At 59.7% G+C, this 20,212-nt stretch overlaps 2 protein-coding genes across 13 annotated transcripts in view; one reads left to right on the plus strand and one right to left on the minus strand.

Moving 5' to 3' along the window:
* Window positions 1-232: 232 nt before the first annotated feature.
* Window positions 233-5,476, plus strand: SLC22A31 (solute carrier family 22 member 31). Of its 2 annotated transcripts, XM_058155114.1 has the most exons (9): window positions 233-1,344; window positions 1,463-1,566; window positions 2,401-2,555; window positions 3,063-3,231; window positions 3,369-3,514; window positions 3,716-3,824; window positions 3,967-4,181; window positions 4,450-4,561; window positions 4,857-5,476. In XM_058155114.1, the coding sequence occupies exons 1-9, from the start codon at window positions 982-984 to the stop codon at window positions 5,263-5,265; spliced, it is 1,782 nt and encodes a 593-aa protein (XP_058011097.1). In that variant the 5' UTR covers window positions 233-981; the 3' UTR covers window positions 5,266-5,476. The 2 variants fall into 2 exon arrangements, with proteins under 2 accessions (XP_058011097.1, XP_058011098.1); XM_058155115.1 differs by lacking the exons at window positions 3,716-3,824; window positions 3,967-4,181 and having other exon boundaries at window positions 292-1,344.
* Window positions 5,477-5,528: 52 nt separating this feature from the next.
* The window catches only part of CDH15 (cadherin 15), a 39,029-nt gene continuing 24,345 nt past the window's right edge, over window positions 5,529-20,212 (minus strand). For 2 of the 11 annotated variants that reach the window (XM_058155098.1, XM_058155099.1), the window contains exons 2-14: window positions 13,337-13,465; window positions 12,476-12,631; window positions 12,132-12,276; window positions 11,514-11,674; window positions 10,860-10,988; window positions 10,062-10,247; window positions 9,394-9,647; window positions 8,670-8,809; window positions 8,169-8,387; window positions 7,569-7,808; window positions 6,911-7,047; window positions 6,663-6,818; window positions 5,530-6,388 (exon numbers count right to left, since the gene is read on the minus strand). In XM_058155098.1, coding sequence (XP_058011081.1) covers window positions 6,191-6,388; window positions 6,663-6,818; window positions 6,911-7,047; window positions 7,569-7,808; window positions 8,169-8,387; window positions 8,670-8,809; window positions 9,394-9,647; window positions 10,062-10,247; window positions 10,860-10,988; window positions 11,514-11,674; window positions 12,132-12,276; window positions 12,476-12,631; window positions 13,337-13,465 — 2,250 coding nt within the window. In that variant the 3' untranslated portion in view covers window positions 5,530-6,190. Of the gene's footprint in view, window positions 6,389-6,410; window positions 6,555-6,662; window positions 6,819-6,910; window positions 7,048-7,568; window positions 7,809-8,168; window positions 8,388-8,669; window positions 8,810-9,393; window positions 9,648-10,061; window positions 10,248-10,859; window positions 10,989-11,513; window positions 11,675-12,131; window positions 12,277-12,475; window positions 12,632-13,336; window positions 13,469-15,831; window positions 16,091-16,518; window positions 16,610-20,212 lie in introns of those variants that run through there. The other 9 variants (XM_058155095.1, XM_058155094.1, XM_058155101.1 and 6 more) reach the window with 9 other exon arrangements.

Below are 20,212 nucleotides of genomic sequence, written 5' to 3' on the forward strand. Positions count from 1 at the left end.
GAAGTTGCTCAACTGGACTGAACAGGTTTTTCTCTGCTGGCCAGCTGCTCCCTGCCCAGGAAAGGCCCTGCCCCACTCAGCCAACAATAAGAGGCCCCAGGGAAGGAAGGCGGGGAGACCTCTGTCAGCTGCAACTCACCGCTGCACAAGCAGGCAGCCTCCCACCCCACCCCACCCCACCCCCAGCCGCTAACACGGCAAACCTGCCATTGAAGGAGCAGTTCCCCTCTTGGACATGCAGCCTCTTCTCCGGCCCCCGGCCCCGGCCCCCGGCCCCTGAAGGGAAGGCAAGAAGTCCGAGAAAAAAGTTCCCCACCCGAAGGAAGCGGTGGGCGGGGTGTGTGTGTGGCTGCAGCTGACCCATTCCCGGCTCTGGGCAACTTTGCCCAACACCAGCTGCACCGGCCACCTTTTCCTCGCTCACTTCTGCTCTGGCCCAGTCTGGAACAAGCCCTCCAGCAAGAAAGCAAGCAGGGAAGGCTGGGAACAGCAGAAGGGAGAGCCAGCCGGGGAGATTCCGGGGTGCTGGAAAGAAAAGGGGCTGTCGGGCAAAAGGCCATTGGCAATCTTTCTCGCTCGCCAGTTGCTGCTTCCTTGCGAGGGGCAGCCAGGCGGAAAGTCGCCTGCTTTGAGAGACTCCCAGGAAGCGGCAGCTCCGCTCCGAGGCGAAAGGGAAGGGAAGCAGGCGGGGCCCACCTGGAGCAGACGGCCGGTGTGTGGCTGCCCCAGAGGACCCTCGGGGCTCAAACCGGGGGGGGGGGCGCGTCCTCGCAGCACCGCTGGATTGGCGTGGCTCCCCTTGGCCTCGGCTTTTGCTCGCTTGGCTCCGAGGGAAGGCAGCCCCCGCCTGCCCGCCCGTCTCATCGCTCACCGCGGCTCAGCTGCCGCCGACCCCGCCCGGCCCCGCCCCGCCCCGCCCCGTCCCGGTCGGAGAAAGGCCGCCGCCGCCGGTGCGCCCGTGTCTGGTGCCGGGGGAAGCGCATGGACTTCGAGGGGCAGGTGCTGCGCCAGGTGGGCGGCTTCGGACGGCGGGCGCGCTTCCTGGCCGCCGCCTCGTGGCTGCCCAACGTGGCCCTGGCGCTGGGATTGGCCGCGGGGCTGTTCCTGGCCGCCGTCCCGCCGCACCGCTGCCGCCCGGACCCCGCGCTGCTCCCCGCCGCCCTGCGCAACGCCACCGGCCCGGAGCTGCTCAACGCCTCGGCGCCGCCGGGCAGCCGCTGCCTGCTCTACCGCTACCCGCTGGCCGGAGCCGCCCCTGGGTTGCCCAACGGCACCAGGCCCTGCACCCGCGGCTGGCAGTACGCGCTGCCCGCGGCCGGGCTCCGCTCCACGCTGGTCACGCAGGTGAGTCCGACGGCTCCCTTCGCTGGGCGCGATCTCCGGAAAAGCCGGCGGCGGGGAGGGCGCGAGGGAAGCCCCGGCTGGGCTGCTGCTTCTCTGCTCACGGCTGCTTTCCCCGCAGTGGGACCTGGTGTGCGCCAGGCATTGGCAGGTGCCGCTGGAACAAACCACCCACCTCTTGGGATGGCTGGTCGGATACGTGGCCCTCGGGGCGGCCTGCGACAGGTAAGGCGCTTCCCCGGGTGGCCTCTGGGCCCTTTGATCTTTTGACGGGCCCCACAATGAGAACTTGGCCACCTGCTACTATTGGGAAACCAAAGGCTGCTTTTGTGGGTCTCTGGTGTGGCAGAGGCGGCTGCTGGCACCTGCATGGGAGGTGCTACTTTCCAAGAAGAACTTCTTGTTTTCATCCCACTTAAGATGATTCAGGCCCATTAGAGCTGAGCAATGCCGCCCGTCTCATGGTTGATTAAAAGCGAATTATTTCCTGCTGCTCTTAGCCAGCACTCTTGGGGTCAGAGACACTTGGAGAAGCTCACTCGGTTCTCAAGCTGAAATTCTAGCCTATAGTTGTGACCCTGGAGCTCTGATGCCCACTATGAGTCAGGAGGGGGCTGCCCACAGGACTGAATGCAGACAACCCCCTGCGGCAAGTCTTGGAAGTTGCCTTTGGAAGGCGCAGAGCAGCCTGTCTTTCCTGTGAATGCTGTCCGAGGCAAGAAAAGGGCTTTCGCAAAGAATGGTCAATTGGATAAGGTGGCCTTCTTTGGGATGACTTTGGGCGAGCTGCAGCCTTGCTGTAAAATGGACTGTGAAACCTGGCATTTTTCTGGGCTCCCTGGACCAGAATGAGTGGGAGTTTGGCAGCCCTCGTGTTGGCCTTCAGTAACCACTGTGCAGCGGTTTGTGTTGCTAATTCAAACAGAGGCCAAAACAGCCCTGAATGTTGCTCCCCTGTGACCTGGAATGGGAACTTGTCTCAGGGCCATCTGAGGGGTGGGGTCTCTTCTCCCCTCCTTTTCCTCCTTCTTCTGTCCTCCCTGCTGTCTTCATCTCCAGGTTTGGCCGTCGGATCATCTTCGCCCTCTCCTTGGTGCTGTCTGTCCCGCTGGGCTTTGGCGTGGCCCTGGCAGTGGATTACCTTATGCTGGTTGTGATGCGGATGCTCTTTGGGGCCGTGCTGGCAGGGGTCTTCCTCTCCCTCTACGTGGCCCGTGAGTCGCTTCCTGCCCAGTGGCTGTGCTGCCTTCCAGGACAGGCGGGAAGCAGGAGAGGCCCTGCCAGGTCCTCCTTGCTTCCAAAATAGCCCTGGCTTTAGGCCTAGCTGCCCAGGCCGAAGGCCCCTTTGCCCCCGATGGGATCTCCACCCTTGGAACAGGGGGGCTTCAGCCGAGAGAAGGACGGCCCCTGGTTTGGGGCTTCCCTGGTCTGGAGCTTCCCTGGTCTGGAGCTGCTGTTCTGAAATGCAGCTTCCTGGTGAACCGAGCGGCTTCCATGGAGGTTGGCGGATGCCCCGCTTCTCCTGGGCAGGTTTAGGAAACAGATGTTCCTCTGGCGTTGCTGAACTACTTCACGGCCTCCGTCCCTGTTGGCTGCTGAAGCCAGAAGCTCCAATGCCCCCAGTGAGACACAATGCATTTCATCTTGGCCAGAACAGAGTCCGACAGTTCTGGGCTCTTCTCTGCCTTCCCCGTTCATGCCCTCTCTCTGCTTCTCCTTAGGCCTGGAATTGTGTGACCCCTCCCACCGCCTGATCGTCACGATGAGTGCCAGCTTCTTCTGGATTGCTGGGCAGCTGCTACTGCCGGGACTGGCCGTGGCTGTGGCGGAGTGGCGGCTGCTCCAGGGCGCCATCACACTGGGACTGACTCTGCTGGCTGCTTGCTGGTGGTGAGTGCGCTTCTAGTTCTGGACACTGAGCGGGTCTGTCTCTCCCATTGGGGGCATTCGGTCCTTCCTTGCTGCCTCGCCTCCTTTAGGGGCGGACCAAACGCTGCACCACTCAGTCGTGTTTTCTCCCTTCCCAGGTCTCCTTCTCTCTTCCCCGAGTCAGCCCGGTGGCTCTTGGCCACGCAGCAGCTGCAGAGAGGCAAACAGGCCCTGCTCGAGCTGGCCAGGGGCAACGGAGTCAGCCTGGAAAATGGCTCCCCAACTGGGGAGCCCCTCTTGGCAGGTGGGTCTCCTGGGTCTCTCAGGCCCCTTCCAGATGTGGCCGGTTTCAGCAGACTGGGAACCTCTGAGCCGAGTCCATCAGAGGTGGGGATGGGGAAGCTTCCCTGGGTGCCCCAGAGCCCCTCTCGATTCCACCTCTGGCCTCAGCTGACCGGCCAGCCAGCCAGTTGGGCCTGGGATCCAGCTCTCCTTTTGTGATCAGAGATGGACAGCCGGACGGGAGGCGTCCCCAGAGCAGACTATCACAGCGTCTGCCGGATCTTCAGCACAAGGGTGGTGTGGAAGAACAGCCTCATTCTCGGTTTCACTGCGTAAGTCTTCCTGGGAGGAGACAAGGGTGGGCCTGGGCAGACCCTCCTCTCTTCCTCACGAGCTGCAGTGGGGACCCCATGTGACACCTCCCTCCCTGCTGGCCCTCGGACATCCTATGGACATAACCTCCTTCCCCACCAGGTTCATTGGGAGCGGCATCCACCACTGTTTCGCCCGCAACTTGGCTCCGTACGCGCCTCGCTTTTACTTCCCCTACTTCCTGCTGGCGGGGAGTGAAGTGGTGGCTGTTCTCTTCCTCTGCCTGACGGTGGATCACTTTGGCCGCCGAGCGGTCCTTCTCTTTGGCACCATCCTCACAGGGGTTTCCTCCCTGCTCCTCCTGGCCCTGATGCAGTGTAAGGAGACATGGCTGCCCGGAGGGTAGGGGGCAAGTAGCCCCAGTTCCCAGGACGGGAACTGATCCTGCTCAAGGGTCCCGATTCTTGTGTTGCTGGGCCTCTGCAAGAGGCTTCCCTCTTCCCAGAACTGGCCTTGTCCAGATTGAGTCTTACAGTTGCAACTTGGCTGGCTTGCTTGAGTCATCTGCTGAGGTTTGTGTGGCAGGGGAGGCTCAGCAGAAGGATGCTTAGCCAGCCTCTGAACCAGCCCCCTTCCCTTCCCTAGATCTGATGGCATGGCTAGTCTTGGCGCTCTCCATCCTGGGCATTCTGGCATCTCAAGCTGTTGCTGCCCTCAGCATCTTCTTTGCCAGTGAGGTGCTGCCCACCGTGGTCAGGTGAGGAAGCATCAGCTGTCCTTGTACTGGCAGGCGGGCAGGCTGGAGCCTGGCACACAGCTTTGAGTGAGGTTGGAGCCTTGCCAGAGGCCACCTGGCCAATTCCTGATTGGCTTTCCCAGGGAGCATTAGCCCCGGTCTGCCTTCACTCAGGTTCAGGGCTCAGGTGGAAAGGCGGGGGCTCTGCCCAGGGGCCACAAGGGGCTTGCTGAGCTGGGGCCTAGGAGGGAAGGGGCCCCCTCCCACTGATGGCAGGGGCCTTGCTGCTGCCCAATGGGACTGTTTTACTTTGCAGGGGGGCTGGGCTGGGCCTCATCCTGGCTGCACACACGCTGGGCCAGGCGGCCACCCCCCTGATGGACATCCAGCCCAGCCGAGGGTTCTTCCTGCACCACGTGGTCTTCGCCTCCTTCGCTGTCCTCTCGGTGCTCAGCGTCATGCTCCTCCCGGAGACCAGCCATCGGCCCCTGCCGGACTCCGTGCAGGAGGGGGAGAGCCTGCACCGGCCCCCACTCTTCCACCCCAGTCGCCGTCACTGCCGCCGCCAGGACCAGCTACCGCTACTCTCCACCCATAAGGGGGCCAGCCCCTACGACCCCGAGAGCTACGCCCACCTGGTCACGGCTACCAAGAAGATGCTGGGCAGCCGCGTGGGGCCCGCTGGCACTGGGGGGCAAGGCAGCCCACTGTGCCCAGAGACCTAAGAGCATGGCAGTGCCCAGGGGAGAGCAGTGCTGCTGGGGCTGGACTGCCAGGGGTCCCGGGCCCTGCAGAGGGAACGTTTTGGGCCCTGGGGTGATCTGGTGATTGGTCATGGGGGCAGGAAGAACTGGGTGGCCTCCAGCCCTCTTTTCTTGAGGAAAGGCTGACCCAGGGCCACAGGCCTGCCCCCCTGCTTTTCTTTGTGGACACGCAATAAACCGCACGCTGCCTTCATGGTTAATTTTTCTTGGGGAGTTTTATTGTCAGCCACAGCAAGCGCTGCCCCCCCCTCAAATCCTGCCCTGTTCCCCTGCCGAGACCCCCAAGTGTCTCGTCCTGGCTGCAGCCACCGCAGCACCTTTGGACTGGGCTCTGGGGGGAACACAGCCAGGTTTGCCCATAGGCCACCGGAAGCTGCTTTTCAGGGCGGGCCCCTGATCGGTTCTATCGGGGGCAGGCTGTTGCTGAGCAGGGAGGGGGGCATCGCCACTTGCCTCTTGCAAGGTTGCCAGTCCTAGCTTCTCCCCATGGGCTCTTCTGTTCCCTGGCAGGCTGAAGTTTTCTCACCCAACCGCCCTGCCTTTAGGCCTAGTAACTCTTGTGGCCCCTGGATGGGAGTGTCGGGGCCCCGGCTGGGGAAACAAGGGGTTCCATGGGTGGTCCTGGGACTGTCCTCCAGCAGCTGCCAGCAGCATCTCAGCTGGCAGCCAGGGAAAGCACCTGGGGGTCTCTGCCTGCCTTCGGCTTCAGGGCACGCAGGCTGGTGCAGCTGCAGTTGGCAAGACGGCGGCTGGAAGGGAGCCCTGCCTCTGGGGTGCGGAGAGAAGCAGCCGGGCACGTGTCCCACCTGCCAGCCGGGAGGGCGATGCGGCAGGCCAAGCCAGGTTGGTCAGTTGTCCAGTCCGGCCCTGCCACTCTTCCTGCCACCTACTGGCCATACAGCTCAGCCAGGCGCTGGAATCGTGGTCCCCATTCGTGGAGGTAGTCGTAGTCCTGGTCTTCGTCTCCCAGGCTGGACAGGATGGAGCTGAGGGACCCACTGGCCGAACAGGCCCCCTCGTAGTCATAGATGAGAGCCGTGTCATAGGGGGGGACGCTGGGGTCACTGTCTGCTGCCTCCAGGCCCTGCGCAGGAGACGAGCAGGAATGAGCACCGAGTTCCAGAGAAGACAGCCTCCTAGGGTTGGCTGGAAGGTACCTGAGAGGTCTTCTAGTCCAGCCCCTTGCTCAAGACGGGAGCCCTTATGCCGTCCCCATCAAATGAATGATCCACAGTCTTATTTCTGAAAACCTCCAGGGACAAAGCACCCACAACTCAGTCAGCCGAGCCGGTCACAAGGCAGATTTAGGAAAGGTCCCCCTCGCCCCCCTCCCGGGCGACTTCCTCGCTGCTTTTCACCTCATTGATGAAGTCCTCGATGTCGGAAGGACACCGCTGCAGGTGCTGGGGCAAGGCATAGCTGTGGGGGGCATCCCTCCTCTGAAGGGGCTTCCCCCGGGGAGTCGGGGGGCGAAAGAGATCAGGGTCACGCAGCTGGGAGAGATCGTAGGCATCCTGTGGGCAGAGAAGGGGTGCACGGCCTTCATGACCCCATAGCTGAGAGGTGGGGAAAGGAACCGGCCCCACGGCAGCCCCACTGGTCTCACCTGGTCCTCTTCACCGCCCCCCTGCTCGTCATAGTTGACGATGTTGTCACGCAGGTCGTCCTGCCAGGCGCCCAGCAGTCCCTTGCGCAGAGCCTGCCGGCGGGAATGCTCCAGTCCGGCCACCAGCAGCACCAGCACTGCCCAGAGAAGGCTGGTCAGAGGCCCCTGTGCCCCCCACCCTCCAGCACTCAGGGCAGCCAGCCACCCCTGCCCCCTGGGCTGCCAGCTCTTCCTGTGGGCACACTTCCTCTCAAGACTGCCCTCCCTTGCCCTGCCCATGCCAAGGCAGCCTGGGGAACTGCAGCCAGCCAATGCAGCCCCCACCCCAAATAACATGAACCCATTTCTCTCTCTCTCTCTCTCACACACACACACACTCTGCTGCAGGAAAATGGGGAGGGGGCCTGGGGCACACGGGAGGGTATCTTGATGCCAGGGTCTTCCTCTGCAGCAGGGAGGCAGAAGCACCCCTTCTCCCTCCCTCCCACCCACCCCCCAGGCCCAGATATAGGACGTGCATCCATTGGATTTACAGATCCACCAACCTCCCAGCACTGACCCTCCACCCCCTCCCATGCACCTGGGGCTGCACTTCCTTTCTGGGCCACTGGGGGCTGCAGACTCCCCTCCGGTCCCGATTCCTCCTTAAGGCACTTACGCAGGAGTAGGAGGGCGCTGCACAGGATGGCCAGCAAGCCGCCCAAACTGAGGCCTGCCCTGGGCCCCGAGGTGGCAGCTGCCTGAGCCCCACAGGTTCCCCACTGGCTGCAGGCACAGACGGAGACATTCAGCAGCTCTTCTCGCACCCGTGCTGGGATCCCAGAGTCTCTGACCAGCAGTGGCAGGACGTGGAGACCCTCGGCCACGTCCACGGGAGGCTGCAGCACCACGTGGGTGTCTGGAGTGGGGGAGGGGAGCAGGGAGGGGGATTCAAAGGATTGGTAATGGGGAACTGGTCGTTTCTGAGGCTCAAAAAAAGGAAAAAAATGCCCATCATGAAAGAGCTCCAGGTTTCAGAGTTTTTATCCTGGGCTTCCCCCAGTTTGGCGTCCAGCAAAGCCGAGGCTGCCAGAAATACCCCCCCACCCCACCCCCACATACACACCAGTGCCTGGCAGGCTCCAGCTGGACAGATGACAACTCCTCCCCCACGGAAAGTTGCAAAGCGATGTGCTCTGTGGGGAAGGGGCTCTACCAGGAAATCCTGGGTTGAGCTCCCCCCCCCATCACATGTGGCCCCCCCAGGAAACCCAATTACCGTTGGGGTGGCTGAGAGTCCAGTTGTGGGCGCTGCTGAGGCCAAACTGGAAGTGGAAGGGCCCCGCGTGGGGCGCCAAATCCTGGTCAGTGGCGCTCAGGACTAAGGTGCCCCTTTCTCTGCACAGTGACCCCGTTGTGGGGAAGAGGGAGGGCGCATGGTCGTTGACCTCCAGCACCTCGACAGAGAGGGTCCCCGTGGCTGTGAGGGGAGGGGTCCCTGAGAGAGAGAGACAGAGAGGCAGAAGTGGCTCCAACTGACCTTGGGGGTCTCCCCAGAGGCAACTTCCAGGCAGAGGGAGGGACCGGGCACCAAAGGGTGGGCTTCTCTTTTGCCAATGGCTGCTCTCCCAGCCTGGCTAAGGACCTGCCCTGAGTCCAAGGCAGCCTCCGCGCCTTCTGAAATCGATCAGCAAGATTTTGGACCAGGGCCGAGTTCCCTTCTGAAAGGCCAGGGCGCCTTGCTTGCTCCCTCCCTCTCCTCCCCTGCTCAGCCCCTCACCGTTATCAACAGCCAGGATCTGTGTGATGTACCAGCCGCCCAGGAAGGTTGACCGTGGGGGTACTTTCTGGTGGGCTTCCACCCGGCCGGATTTGGAGTCCACCTGCAGCCAACTGGCCAACTCAGAGGCCTGCAGGTACCTGGGGAGAGGAGGCGGGTTCAGGGGTCCCCCCCACCATGTGCAGGGCTTTTTTAAGGGCTATTTTTTAATATTGTATTTGACTGTGGTTGTATTTTACTTGGTTGTTCACCGCCCTGAGTCCTTCGGGAGAAGGGCGGTATACAAATTAAAATATTATTATTATTATTATTATTATTATTATTATTATTATTATTATTATTATTATTATTATTATTATTATTATTATTATTACTACTACTACTTTTATTGCTCCTCAAAGAGCAAAAGACAGAAAGGCCCCTCCCCAAATCGCCAGATCCTCCCGAAGATTCCTCTGAGATCCCAGCTGCCTCTGGAAAGCGAGTGGGGCTGATTCAGAGGCAAGGAAGCACAACCCAGGAGGAGCTCCCAGAAATCAGCCCGCGGATCTTTGCAGGGTTTGTTTTTAGGGATGGAGTTAATGAGGACTGGAAACTTCATTCTTACAACAAGAAGGAAATGGGGCTTGGATTTGCTGGATTTTGCCCTGAATTCCAAACCCCAAGCTGGCCAAGCACCTGAACCTGTGCCGAATCTCCACCAGCCAACCTGGATTTTGCTCACCTGAGTTGCTGATCTTGTTGGGTGTCTGGGTCCCTGGCACGGAAGAGGGTGATCTCGGTGCCACCAGCTGCCCCCTCGTTCACCCTCCCCCTGCAGGGGTTGTCCAGGAAGAAGGGGGGCTCGTTGGCATCCATGACCTGGAGCTTCACCGTGGCCAAGGCGTGGGCAGCTTTGGGGGCGGAGGGGTGCAGGGGGCTTTGGTTCTGCACAGAGACCAGCAGCTCATAGCGGTTCTGCTCTTCGTAGTCCAGGGCCTGGCAAGTGGGAGAGAGATGGGGAGACCTGGGAGGGGGGGCAGCTCTTCTGGGGCACTACTGCTACCCCTCCCGCCCCCCCTCCGTGCACGGCTGACCCTTGGCCTTTGTGCTCTGCCTCCCCTCCTGTCCTGGTGCAGAAGACACCAGCTGGCCTCTCCTGGCTCCATCTCTCCCGCCCACAGCTGCCATCTGCTGCAGAAAAGGTCTCTGGCTTGGCCAAAGAGGCTCTCCTGGCCATTCCCGTTTCCCCTGCAAGGCCCAACCTGCTGCCATTCAGCTTCTGTCTGGAAAGCTCCAGGAGACGTGGGAGGAGAGGCTCAGCTGAAGTTGCAGGATGAATCCCTCCTGGAACAGTCCGGAGACTGCCCGCCCACCCCCACCCCCCCAGAGCAGAGCCTGGCCCTTCCTTACCTTGACCACAGAGATGACCCCCTCATTGGTCAGGGGGTCAGGGTGGATAGAGAAAGCTCCTCGGGGGTCCCCCTCCAGGATGGTGAACTTGGCCAGCCAGTTGGGGGAGCCTGGCTGGTCTTTGTCCTGCACCCTCACCCGTCCAACCTCCACGCCCTCTCGGTTCTCAGGGGCCTCCAGGTGGAACTGCAAGAGAAGGGGGGGCCGCATGAAAAGGGGCGGGGCTGAGCAAACTGCTGAAGAATACCCCCCCCTTCCTTCATCCTGCTCCTCCCGGGAAGAAAGAAGAGAAAGAAAGCTGAGGGCGACTCCACCAGCAGTGATGGGAACTTTTGGCCTCCCAGGGGCAGCTAAAAGGGACGGGATCTTTCAGCCCCGGATTGTAATAGCTATGGGAAAGGAGCTCACCCGCCCACCCGCTCCAGACCTGGGGGTTTTCAGGTGGGGCAGCGGCTGCTGTGTGGCCCATAGAAAGGCAGCTTTGAGTTGAACTTCTCAACCGAGCAGGAATTCTGCAGACAATTGCAGGGCAGAACTGACCTCTAGTAGCAGGGTAAGATATGTCCTGGTTCACATGTACAGGTGGGCCAGTCCAAGGTCGCCCCTCCCCCCTTCACCCCATGATGCTCAGCAACTTCGCCTTCCCTTTGAAGTTCTTGGCCCACCTCCTGTGCCAAGGACCTTGCCTAGCGGTGCTTGAATGGGGATGCCCAAGGAAGGGAGCTGTGCAGGGGGTGGGGGAATAACACTGCCTGGGCACTGTCCTCTCCCCCCAGGCAGAAGGGCTGCTCTCCCCACCTCATCCGAGAGGAATTCAGGGGGGTTATCGTTGACATCTTCCACGTAGATGGCCGCTGTAGCTGTGGTGGTCAGGCCTTCTCCAGCCATGTCAGCCACTTGGAGTGTCAAGTTGTAACTGCCCGTCACCTACACAGGGAGTGGCCGGAAAGCGGTAAATGCTCCAGGAGTTTGCAGTAATGTCCTGGGTTGTCAGCCAGCCGTGCTGACCCCAGGGCTGCCCACCTCCTCCGGTGCTTGGTGGCAAAGGAGATGCTGCACCTTATGAAGTGGCTGGACCACAGGTAGTTTTGCAAATCAAATAAGAAAACGTTTGCTAACAAATACATCGTATTTAGTCAACTAGATGTTTTAAATACTATTTTATGCGGTCCTTAATAATAAAATAAATCCAAGCCTTGTTGCTAAAAATACAACAATAAGACTGAGTGAATGATTTGATTTTGTAGGATAATCAGGGAACATTTTATAACAATAATTTTGAAAGATTATACAGTTGTTGAAATACTATACATTAGAAATGTGGCACAGCCATTGTAATTAGGATCCCGCCCCCCCCTTTTCCTTCCCATTTCATGCCAGCTCATCCCTTCTTTGTGGCCAGAAGCTGCCTCGGGGGGGGGGGGGAAGGCATAGGGAGGGAGAAGTCCATACCTCACGGTCCAGCCCATTTCGAGAGACTTGGATTTCCCCAGAGAGCTCGTTGATGGCAAACAGCTCTGCCCCTTCTGGGCCCAGGATGGAGTACCGGAGTGCCGCGTTGTCCGTCTCGGGGTCATCGGCATCTGTGGCTTCTGCCTTCAAGACAATCGTCCCTGAGAAGCACAGAGCGTTTTTAGGGCACCAGGCACCATTTCCCTCACCCACTGAAACTTTTCTAAGGCCTCTTTGGAAACATCGTTTTCACACATAGCGCAGTGTTTGCTCTGCCACGTGATCCAGCCCCACGTTAATGCGGTAACTAGGGGAGAACCAAGGATGGGGCTCAGGATAATCACGTTGATCACTGCTGTATAATTTGTGCTTCCAAGGGCAGCCAGAAATCACACAGGTGGGGCTGCTTTCATGCACTTGTGCAAACGAGGGAATAAATAGATGGATTGGTGATTCAGGGCTACTCAAGGACGGAGGTGCACTATGAGCATTAAATAGACCCGGTTTCTGAATGAGAATGATGGCCAGGAGGTCCTGCCTGCTGGATCAAAGGAGAGCCGGTGCTGCAGAATCAGTAAGACGTTGGGCCAGACCAAGGGGCAGGTGTGGGATGCCCACCTGGCTCAGCCCCTTCCACCACGTGCCCTGTGAACACGTCCCGCTGGAACACTGGCCGGTTGTCATTCTGGTCCAGGACGACGATCTCCAAGTCGGTGGGGTCTTCCAGAGGGACCCCGCCCAGATCGAGGGCAAAAGCCTTGAGCTGGTTGTGGGGAGAACAGAAGGAGGCCCATCTCAACTGGGGGACTCGGAGCGGCTTATGGGGCAGGCAGTGCAGTTCTTGAGGGCTTGATGGAGGTAGGTGGGAGTTTCTGCTGCCTCCCTTGGATGGGACTGGGGGGGCGGGGGACCCAAACATCTGGACCCTAAACTGATCAGAGTCCAACCCCCCGCTTCCTTACCCGAAAGCGATCATGTTTTTCCCGATCCAGCACAGTGTTGAGGTAGACTTTACCACTCCGATTATCGATGGAGAAGATATCCTTGGGGTCTTCATCAACCCCGGGACCTTTAATGCTGTAGACCACGACCCCCGGCTGCTGCTTGTCTGACTTAATCTGCAGAAAGGGAAGTGGACTCCAGGGGGGTGAGAAGGCCTCCCCCAAATTCTTTCCCTTTCTCCCCCACCCCCCACCTGAAGCTGGAGAAGGTCAAGATCCCACCAGCCTTGGGACAGTAGAAGCGCCCAAGTGAGACTATTGTCCAGGGACGACTCGAGCTGCAGTTTCAGCCAAAGTTTTTCCAGCTGTTCCTACAGATGTCAAGAAGGAACATGGGACTTGTGGCGTGCAGAAGGCAGCCTTATGGGGAAATGATGACTCTCCTCTAGAATTTGATGGGCAGTGGGATCCCCTGGGAACGTGGGCTCAGGCGACATGAGGCATGGGGAGAAGCAGACCCATCACCCCCCGACCAAGAAGGGTTGTGAACGCCCATCCCTCATGACACCAATCCCCAAAGCAGGCACAATGGTGCCAACTCAGTGATCACACCTGGGCGGCCTCTAAGCATGTCCTGCCTCTGGAGCTGGAATAAATCTGGCTGGAGGATTGAGGCCCTGGCCTTGCGAAGCAGCCAGGGAAGGCGTGTGGCCAGAGAGGGGCTCAGAGCTGGACTGAACAGTGGCTGTCCAGCCACCACCTCCTCTAAGAGAGACCCCAAGTTAGCAGCAGCAAAAAAAGAATTCTCCTTCCCTCCTCAAACTCTGCCTGCGAATCTCAGCTGCCCACCCCGTTCCCCCCCCCCCCGTCTCTGCCACCCACCTGGACCAGAAGGTGGGGCAGCCGCCGGTGATTCTCAGGTAGGCTGATGGGGGGGATGACCCAGGCCCGCTTGACCCTCCTCATGGCCGGATGGCTGCGAGAGGCCATCCCTCTGGCACCACAGGCGTTCTGCTGGGAAGGAAAAGAAAAGGCCGGTCCAGATGGCGGCCATGGCAGAGCCATTGGTTCTTAAGTCCGTTATTTGTGTTGGAACAGGGACCGGGGAGGAGGAGTCCAGAGGCCTCGTGTCTTTTACCAAGGCATTTTATTAACAAAAGGAGGTTGATGCCTTCGGACAGGTGCTGCCAGAGTCCCTGTGGTTTTTTTCCCCCTGCTGCTGCTATGTCGCCGCCCCCCTCCCTCCTCTGCCCCACTGCAGGGCTTAATCCCCAGACGGGGAACATTTGGCCAGCAGCTGCGCTCAGGCCTTGTAAGCGAAGGTTGGAAGCTCTCCTGGTTCAGGCCAAGGAGGCAGAGTTTGGCTGGGGAAGAACTTCTTAGTCATGGCTGGAGGGTTGGGCGCGTTTCTTCTTGAATCGGGCAAGACCTCCGGCAGGTTAAGAGCATCATTTAGCCTGGAAGAGTCCCTGAAGGGGCCCGGCTTCCTCCCCCTGTCTGTCCTTTTCTTAGGGACGGCAAAGCAGCATTTTGGGAAGAAAACCTCTTGCACGTTTGGCTGAGACAATATTGCTTGTGATGGGACCTCCGGAGGCCCCAGAAGAGGCCTTCTCAGCCCCGCTCAAGAGGCCGGGCCAGGGGGTCCAGCCAGGAAGCCCAGCAGGGCGGTGGGGGGGGGCGGAGCTGCTCCTCTTTCCTCCTCACCAGCCCTGCCTTGCCTGGGATTGCTCAGCCAAGCCTCATCCCAAGGGAGCGGCTGGGACATCCGGCATTCCTTCCCGGCATTCCTCCCCGGTCTTTGGGGAGAATTCGGCCTCTGGCCCTTTCCCACATGACTGCATCGCCCTCCAGACTCTCTGGGTGACTCGCTGGGGCCAGACACGCCAGCCGCAGCCGGCCTCGGAGCCTCCCTTCGTCTCCTGAAGCCACTTTTCAAGATCCTGGTCATACCAGGGCTACTTACTTCCGGTCCAAAATCGGTTTGTGAAACCATGGCCTGTAAGCCAACTTTAATTAAAAGCCATTACAATATAATATAATTTTGGAAGCATGAACTATGCAACATTCCTCAGGGAGATCACGAGACTTTCCAGAAGCTGCCTAAAACAGACGTGGGAAAAAAATCTGATTCCATCCCATTTTGTAAGTGCAGAGGCTGCAACGGTAAAAACTTTCTTCCTGCTGCCCCCTCAGCTTGGGGGCTGGCTGAAGGTCTCACGGGGATGTCTTCCAGAGAGGCTCTCAATGCCTTTCGTGCTTGGAGGGGCCCGTGCTGGCCCCAGTGGCCCTTCAGATCTTGGACTCAGCCCTTCCAGAGCCCAGACAAGACGCTGTGCAGACCAGCTGACCCTTCCCTGGGGGCGGGGGGGGGGGGGAGAGCTTGGCAAGCCTGGCAGGCTAGTCCCTTTGCTGAAGAGAGACGCTTTGCAGGCTGCCCAGACTTCACCTCCCACCCTGAGGCTACTCGAAGGGACTCTCCCTTCTCCCGGCCTTCAAATGGGACTCCTCCTTGCCCAGCTCTGAATTCCGCACCAGCAGGTGGCTGAACAAATGCAGAAGCTGCGGCTGGAAGAATGCCGCCTCCCCCCCAATGCCCAGGCATGGAGCAGGGCGCTCCTCTCCCCTCCTGCTGGGCGGGGGGGGGGCGGGGGGGGCGGTGGCAGCAGGCAGGCTTCCCCAGGTTGGCACCTTTCTAAGATGCTGGAGCTGCTCAGTTGATGGGAATTGCAAGTCAGCAGATTAAATGCCCCCCTCCCAGGAAAAGCCATTGATTCAGTGGGGGTCTTGCCACCTTGCACAGAAGTGGGTTAGTTTGAACTGTGGGGAGGGGGGTTCTACCAGTCAGAGGACTGGCCAAGCTCAGCCCAGTTGAAGTCTCTGGGGGCAGACGGGAACTTGTGGGGAGGGGAGATGAACTGGGCCCTTCCTTGGCCTGCCTTCCCCTCCCTGTGATTTCCCCCCTCAGTTAAACTTTGCAGCAAAGCAGATCTAATGCAAGCCACATGCAGCCCACTCCCCACCCACCCCCAGCCGAGGGCTCGCATTCTTCCGCTCCCAGCTGCCCCCCACCCGACATTCCAGGCTTGTGTTGTCTTGGGGCAGCTGGCAGAGGCAATGGGGACGCCTCCTTCCCCCTCCCCCGAGCAAAGAGCCAAAGGGCTGCCTAGCTGGGACACGTGCCAGCCATTTTGCCCCGTCTCCACTGCCACAGGAGCAGCCCCGTTGCCCCACGGAGGAGAGGGGGGAAGAGAAACCTCTGTGTCTTCTGAACGGAGGGGGCTCCCTCTCGGTTTTAAAACCTCTTTGCCCCCAATGCAGGGAAGCATCCACAATGGGGTGGGGCACCCTCAGTGTGGTACCCAGAAGCCAGAAGTCACCTGGGCCTGCTTGATTCCTCTGCCTTCCACGTTTCCTGCCTGGGGGAGAGATGTGGGCGAGAGTCCTGGCATCAGGCCCCTTCCCTGACTTAAAGCAAGGTGAATGGAAAGCCCTTTTGACATGGGCCAAATCTGTGAGCCGGCCCAGCGCAGATGTTGCCAGCTCTTGGAGGCTCCTCTTCTGGGCTGGGCAGGACCCTGGCAAAGGGCACTCGCCAGGCCCACCCTCCTGCAGGGGCTTCTCTCTCACGGATCAGCCCCCAGGAGACGCCGAGACTCTTTCCCCAACAACTGAAGAATGGGGGCACCGGGGCCGGCCACCATCACAAGTCTTGCAGCATGGACTCTGTAGTCCAGAGCAGAAGCTGCTGAGGATTCCTCCCCCCACCCCCATGGCAGAAGAAAATGCTCCAGAGCTGCTCCTTCCTGAGGGATCTTGAACGGAGTTGGGCGTGAAGGGAGGAACTACGGACTCTCCACCTGGGAGCCCCTCTGATGTCCAGCAGCAGAGCCTTGGCTGGATCCCTTCTGAGAGCTGGGAGATCCTCCCTCCCTCTTAAGAGGGGCCCTAAAGCCCACCTGAATGGCTGGGGTCTCCTGGGAACAGACTGGGGTCTTCATGACCCCAGAAGAAGCCAGACACACCCAGCAAAGAAGAACCTCGCCCCCCCCCCTCGCCTGGCTTACCTGGGCTGTGAGGGTGGCCAGGAGGCAGGTGCTGAGCCAGAAAAGGGGGACCATCTTGGGGGGTCAGCCGTTGCTGGAGCCCTGTTCTCTTTGCTCCTCTCCAAGGGGGCCAAGGCGGCTGTGCCTGGAAGAGGAGCTAAAATAGTCTCGGCCGGCCGGCTGTGACAGACAGCACATGTGTTGGGGCTGGTCCAGAGGCTGGGAGAAAAGGGCCGGATGGGCTGAGCTGAGGGGGTGGGTGGGTGGGCACGGAATCCAGGGGGAGAAGAGGAGCCAAAGGGGAAGGAAGAGTAGCTCTGGGCAGGAATCAACAGAAACCTCAACTATTGCTGGCCATAGACGTTCTTCTAGCAAATTAAGGAACTGAATTTTTACTTTGCTAGGCTGAAATGTGCTATTTAATATTTGCTGTGTGAAAAGGCATCCTTAGTTTTCTAGTCCTCTTCAAGATGACCCGTGTAGGGTGATTCTGTCAACATGTCCCTGTAGTTTTATTGCCAGTGTCGCAAAAATGTTTCCCACTGTTTCCCCTCCCCCCCCCCAGATTTTTAAAGATCAGATGAGTCCCCCTCCCGGATCAGAAGCCCCCCAGTGACTGAGGGCCAGCCAGGATCTCTTTAAGGGAGGGGCGCTGCCTTCCTCTCCCCACGGAGGGCACCCCACACTCTGCCCCGGCGGCTGCCACCTCTGTTGGTTCTGAGGCGATTGGCACTCCTGAGGTGTGTGCGTGTGTGAGAGGGAGAAATCTGGCAGAGCTGGAGCACCAGCTGGGCACGGCTGTGCCTGCCCCGGACAGCCAGAGGTCTCTTCCCATGGAGGGAGCCAGCTGTGTTGGCAACTCTTCTTGGCTTCCTCTTCATAGTCCTTCCAAGGCTAAACTACCATCAACAGAGTGCCCGGCCAGCTTGGGAAAGATAGGATTGGAAGGGCCACAAAGGCAGCATCCGGGCCAGGTCCTCTGACTCATGGGGCCCTTTGGCTTCAGAGCTTCGGGCCCCGCAAAGAAGCAGCGGCTGCCCTAGTGATGCGTGTGTGTAACCTGGTAATGCTGCTCAGTGGCCAGCAGGGGGAGCCCCAGCACTGGCAAAGAGCGGAGAAGCCCCTTTGCCTTTCCTGGTGGGTGGAGGGAGGGAGGAGAGCCCTTCCCGCGAAGGGGATTCCTCGGGCAGCTTCCTTGGGAGCCATAAGGGGCATTTGCCAGGGCCTCCTTCAGGCTTTCTTTTTCCCCACCCCCCAGTCTGTGGATGCGTTGCTGGAGGAGCACGTTCAGGTGCCCAGATCTGATACAGCAAGCTAAGAGAAAGCAGTCTTCCAGTATCTCAGGGGCTGCCCCAAAGAAGAGGGAGTCAAGCTGTTCTCCAAAGCCCCTGAGGGCAGGACAAGAAGCAACGGGTGGAAACTAATCAAGGAGAGAAGCAACCCAGCACTGAGGAAACCCTTCCTGACAGTGAGAACAATTAACCAGTGGAACTGCTTGCCACCAGAAATTGCGGGTGCTCCATCGCTGGACACTTAACACTGTGAAGAAGAGACTGGGCAGCCATTTGTCTGGAATGGTATGAGGCTTCCCGCTGAGCAGGGGGTTGGGCTAGAAGACCTCCAAGGTCCCTTCCAACTCACTTATTCTGATAAACAGTTGCTCTCGCCCAGCCTGGCTCCCTTAAAGGAGCAGGGACTCAGCCAGAAACATTCAGATGGTGGGGAGGCATTCCTCCCTCAATCACTTCTGGCTTTGGGACCCAGAAGGGCCCAAGTGACTCCTTTAGGATCTTGTGGCACCCACCCGCATGTGCACCTGTGAGGAAGGGTGACCAAGGCAGCCAATCGCCTCCCTCCCAAGGCCGCTGGCTGATCCCAGCTGTCGCTTCTGATACCGTCTCCTGGAACCACCAATTTGTCCTGGGCAGCTCCTGGCCAGGCTCTCCTGTCGCCCCACATCAGCCCCCGGCCTTGACGAGAGTCTGAAGTGCAAGGAGAGACTCAGGTGAACAGGAGGCGTAAGGGAAGGGCTCCCGGGGGCCTCCACAATGGTCCCCGGCCCAGAGAGAGTCAAGCTGTCCTAGAAAGGCCTTCCGGAGACCCCTGTTGCATTGCCAGGCAGAAAAGGCTCCGTGCAGACAGACAGACAGACGGACAACAAGCCTCGAATCCCAACTGCATTTCCAGCCACCTGAAGGGAGGGGCCCCTTCCCTTCGTTTCAGGGCTCTTCCATAAGGCCCCCAGGGCCAGTTACACAAGGAAGAATACTTCCTTTGGCTACCTTGAATGTCCTGCCAATCGGCTTCATGGAGCCACTGAGTGATATGTCCCTTTCTTATGCCTCACGAATAATTGCATAAGCTTCTGCACATCCAGCCCCCTCCTTCCTTCGTTGTTCCGGCGTCCCCTCCTGCACCCCTACAGCCCTCAGGTGCCCTCCGAAGGTCCCGATTCTGGCCTTGGAGCCGGAAAGCAGGCCAAGCGCCATCTTCCCTCTGGCGAGGGGGCAAAGGGTGGATTTCCCGGGGCCAATTTGCCTTTTCTTCTTCACAGCCTCGGCCCTGGGTGCAAAAAGGCATGCTCTGGCCCGAATGACCCTTTGGGGGACTTGGATGCAGCTGGCTTGAGCCTGCAAGATATTCAGTTGCTGAGGCTGGAGAGGCTGCCTTTCTGCCTGGAAGCCCCTTGTCAGCCGCCTTCTGCCTGACCCTAATGCGGAGTGGCAGGGGGGCAGCCAGCAGATGCTCCCTGCCATTGGCACCCTGGGTGAAGTGGCTCAGGCTGGGCTGGTGACTTGAGAGACGGAGGGGGGGGATCCTCCTTGACAGGGCCTGATGGAGCCCAGCGTGTTTCCCTGCCGTGGCCTCTGGCTCAGCTGCTGGGGAGACCCACACGGCCCTGAGAGCCAGAAGCTGGAGTGTGTCACTTCCATCAGCGTTAAAGGAGGCCAAGGACTTGCCAGTCAACCTGCTGGATGAAGGACAGAGGGGATAGAGATGTACAAGCATATGCACACATATACAAGCCTGCCCTCTGCTTCATAGAGCACTGGCATAGTCTGGAGGGAAGGAGAGGGGTGTTGTGCTGTGTGTTACAAAGAGGTGGGCTGGGCCAGGGAAGTCCCCTGACAGGCAGAGATGCCCAGAGACCTCCCTGGTGGGCACTAGTTGGCAAAGTCCACCTGGAGGCTCTCTGGGACCGGAAGGGAAGTTGTGCTGGAGCACAGCAAGGGGGAAGGAGGAATCAGACCCCTTCTCTGCTAAGGGAGGAGGCAGCCCTGGCTGTTGGGCCAAGGCTACCCCCTTGAGTGGAGGGAGGGCTTGGCTTGGGCCCCTCCTCCACCCTCCAGCAGAATGGGGGGGGAGAGGGGGGGCTGCACCCATCTCTGCTGCACCCCCTCGGCTTTTCCTGGCAGACAGCAGCCCTGCTGTGGGATGCAGCAATAAAGGGCAGGGAAGCTTAGGATTTTATACCGCAATAAAAGATAATGTCAGCCATAAAGGGGGGGGCATTGCCCAGCCCTGGGGGAGCAGGAGTGTGGGAGTGGGCGGTGGGAAGCGCTTCCTCCCCCCCCCAAGGCAAAGAGGCCAGGAGCAGCTGGTGGGGGAGGGGGGCAATGGGGAGCTGGAAAGAAGCCTAAGAGCCCAGGCAGAGCAGGAGAGCACTGGGGACCCTCCTCGGCTGGGGGGCCCCGGTGGCTGCCTAGCTGAAGGT

Source organism: Ahaetulla prasina, chromosome 12 (assembly GCF_028640845.1).
Source record: "Ahaetulla prasina isolate Xishuangbanna chromosome 12, ASM2864084v1, whole genome shotgun sequence".
Taxonomy (NCBI): domain Eukaryota; kingdom Metazoa; phylum Chordata; class Lepidosauria; order Squamata; family Colubridae; genus Ahaetulla; species Ahaetulla prasina.

Excerpts from the sequence above, each read along its gene's own strand:
- SLC22A31 (XM_058155114.1), top strand. The coding sequence starts at position 982 with ATGGACTTCGAGGGGCAGGTGCTGCGCCAGGTGGGCGGCTTCGGACGG. Across the intron at positions 1,567-2,400 it reads CTCGGGGCGGCCTGCGACAG|GTTTGGCCGTCGGATCATCT; the intron begins GTAAGGCGCTTC and ends CTTCATCTCCAG. Across the intron at positions 3,515-3,715 it reads TGGGGAGCCCCTCTTGGCAG|AGATGGACAGCCGGACGGGA; the intron begins GTGGGTCTCCTG and ends TTTTGTGATCAG.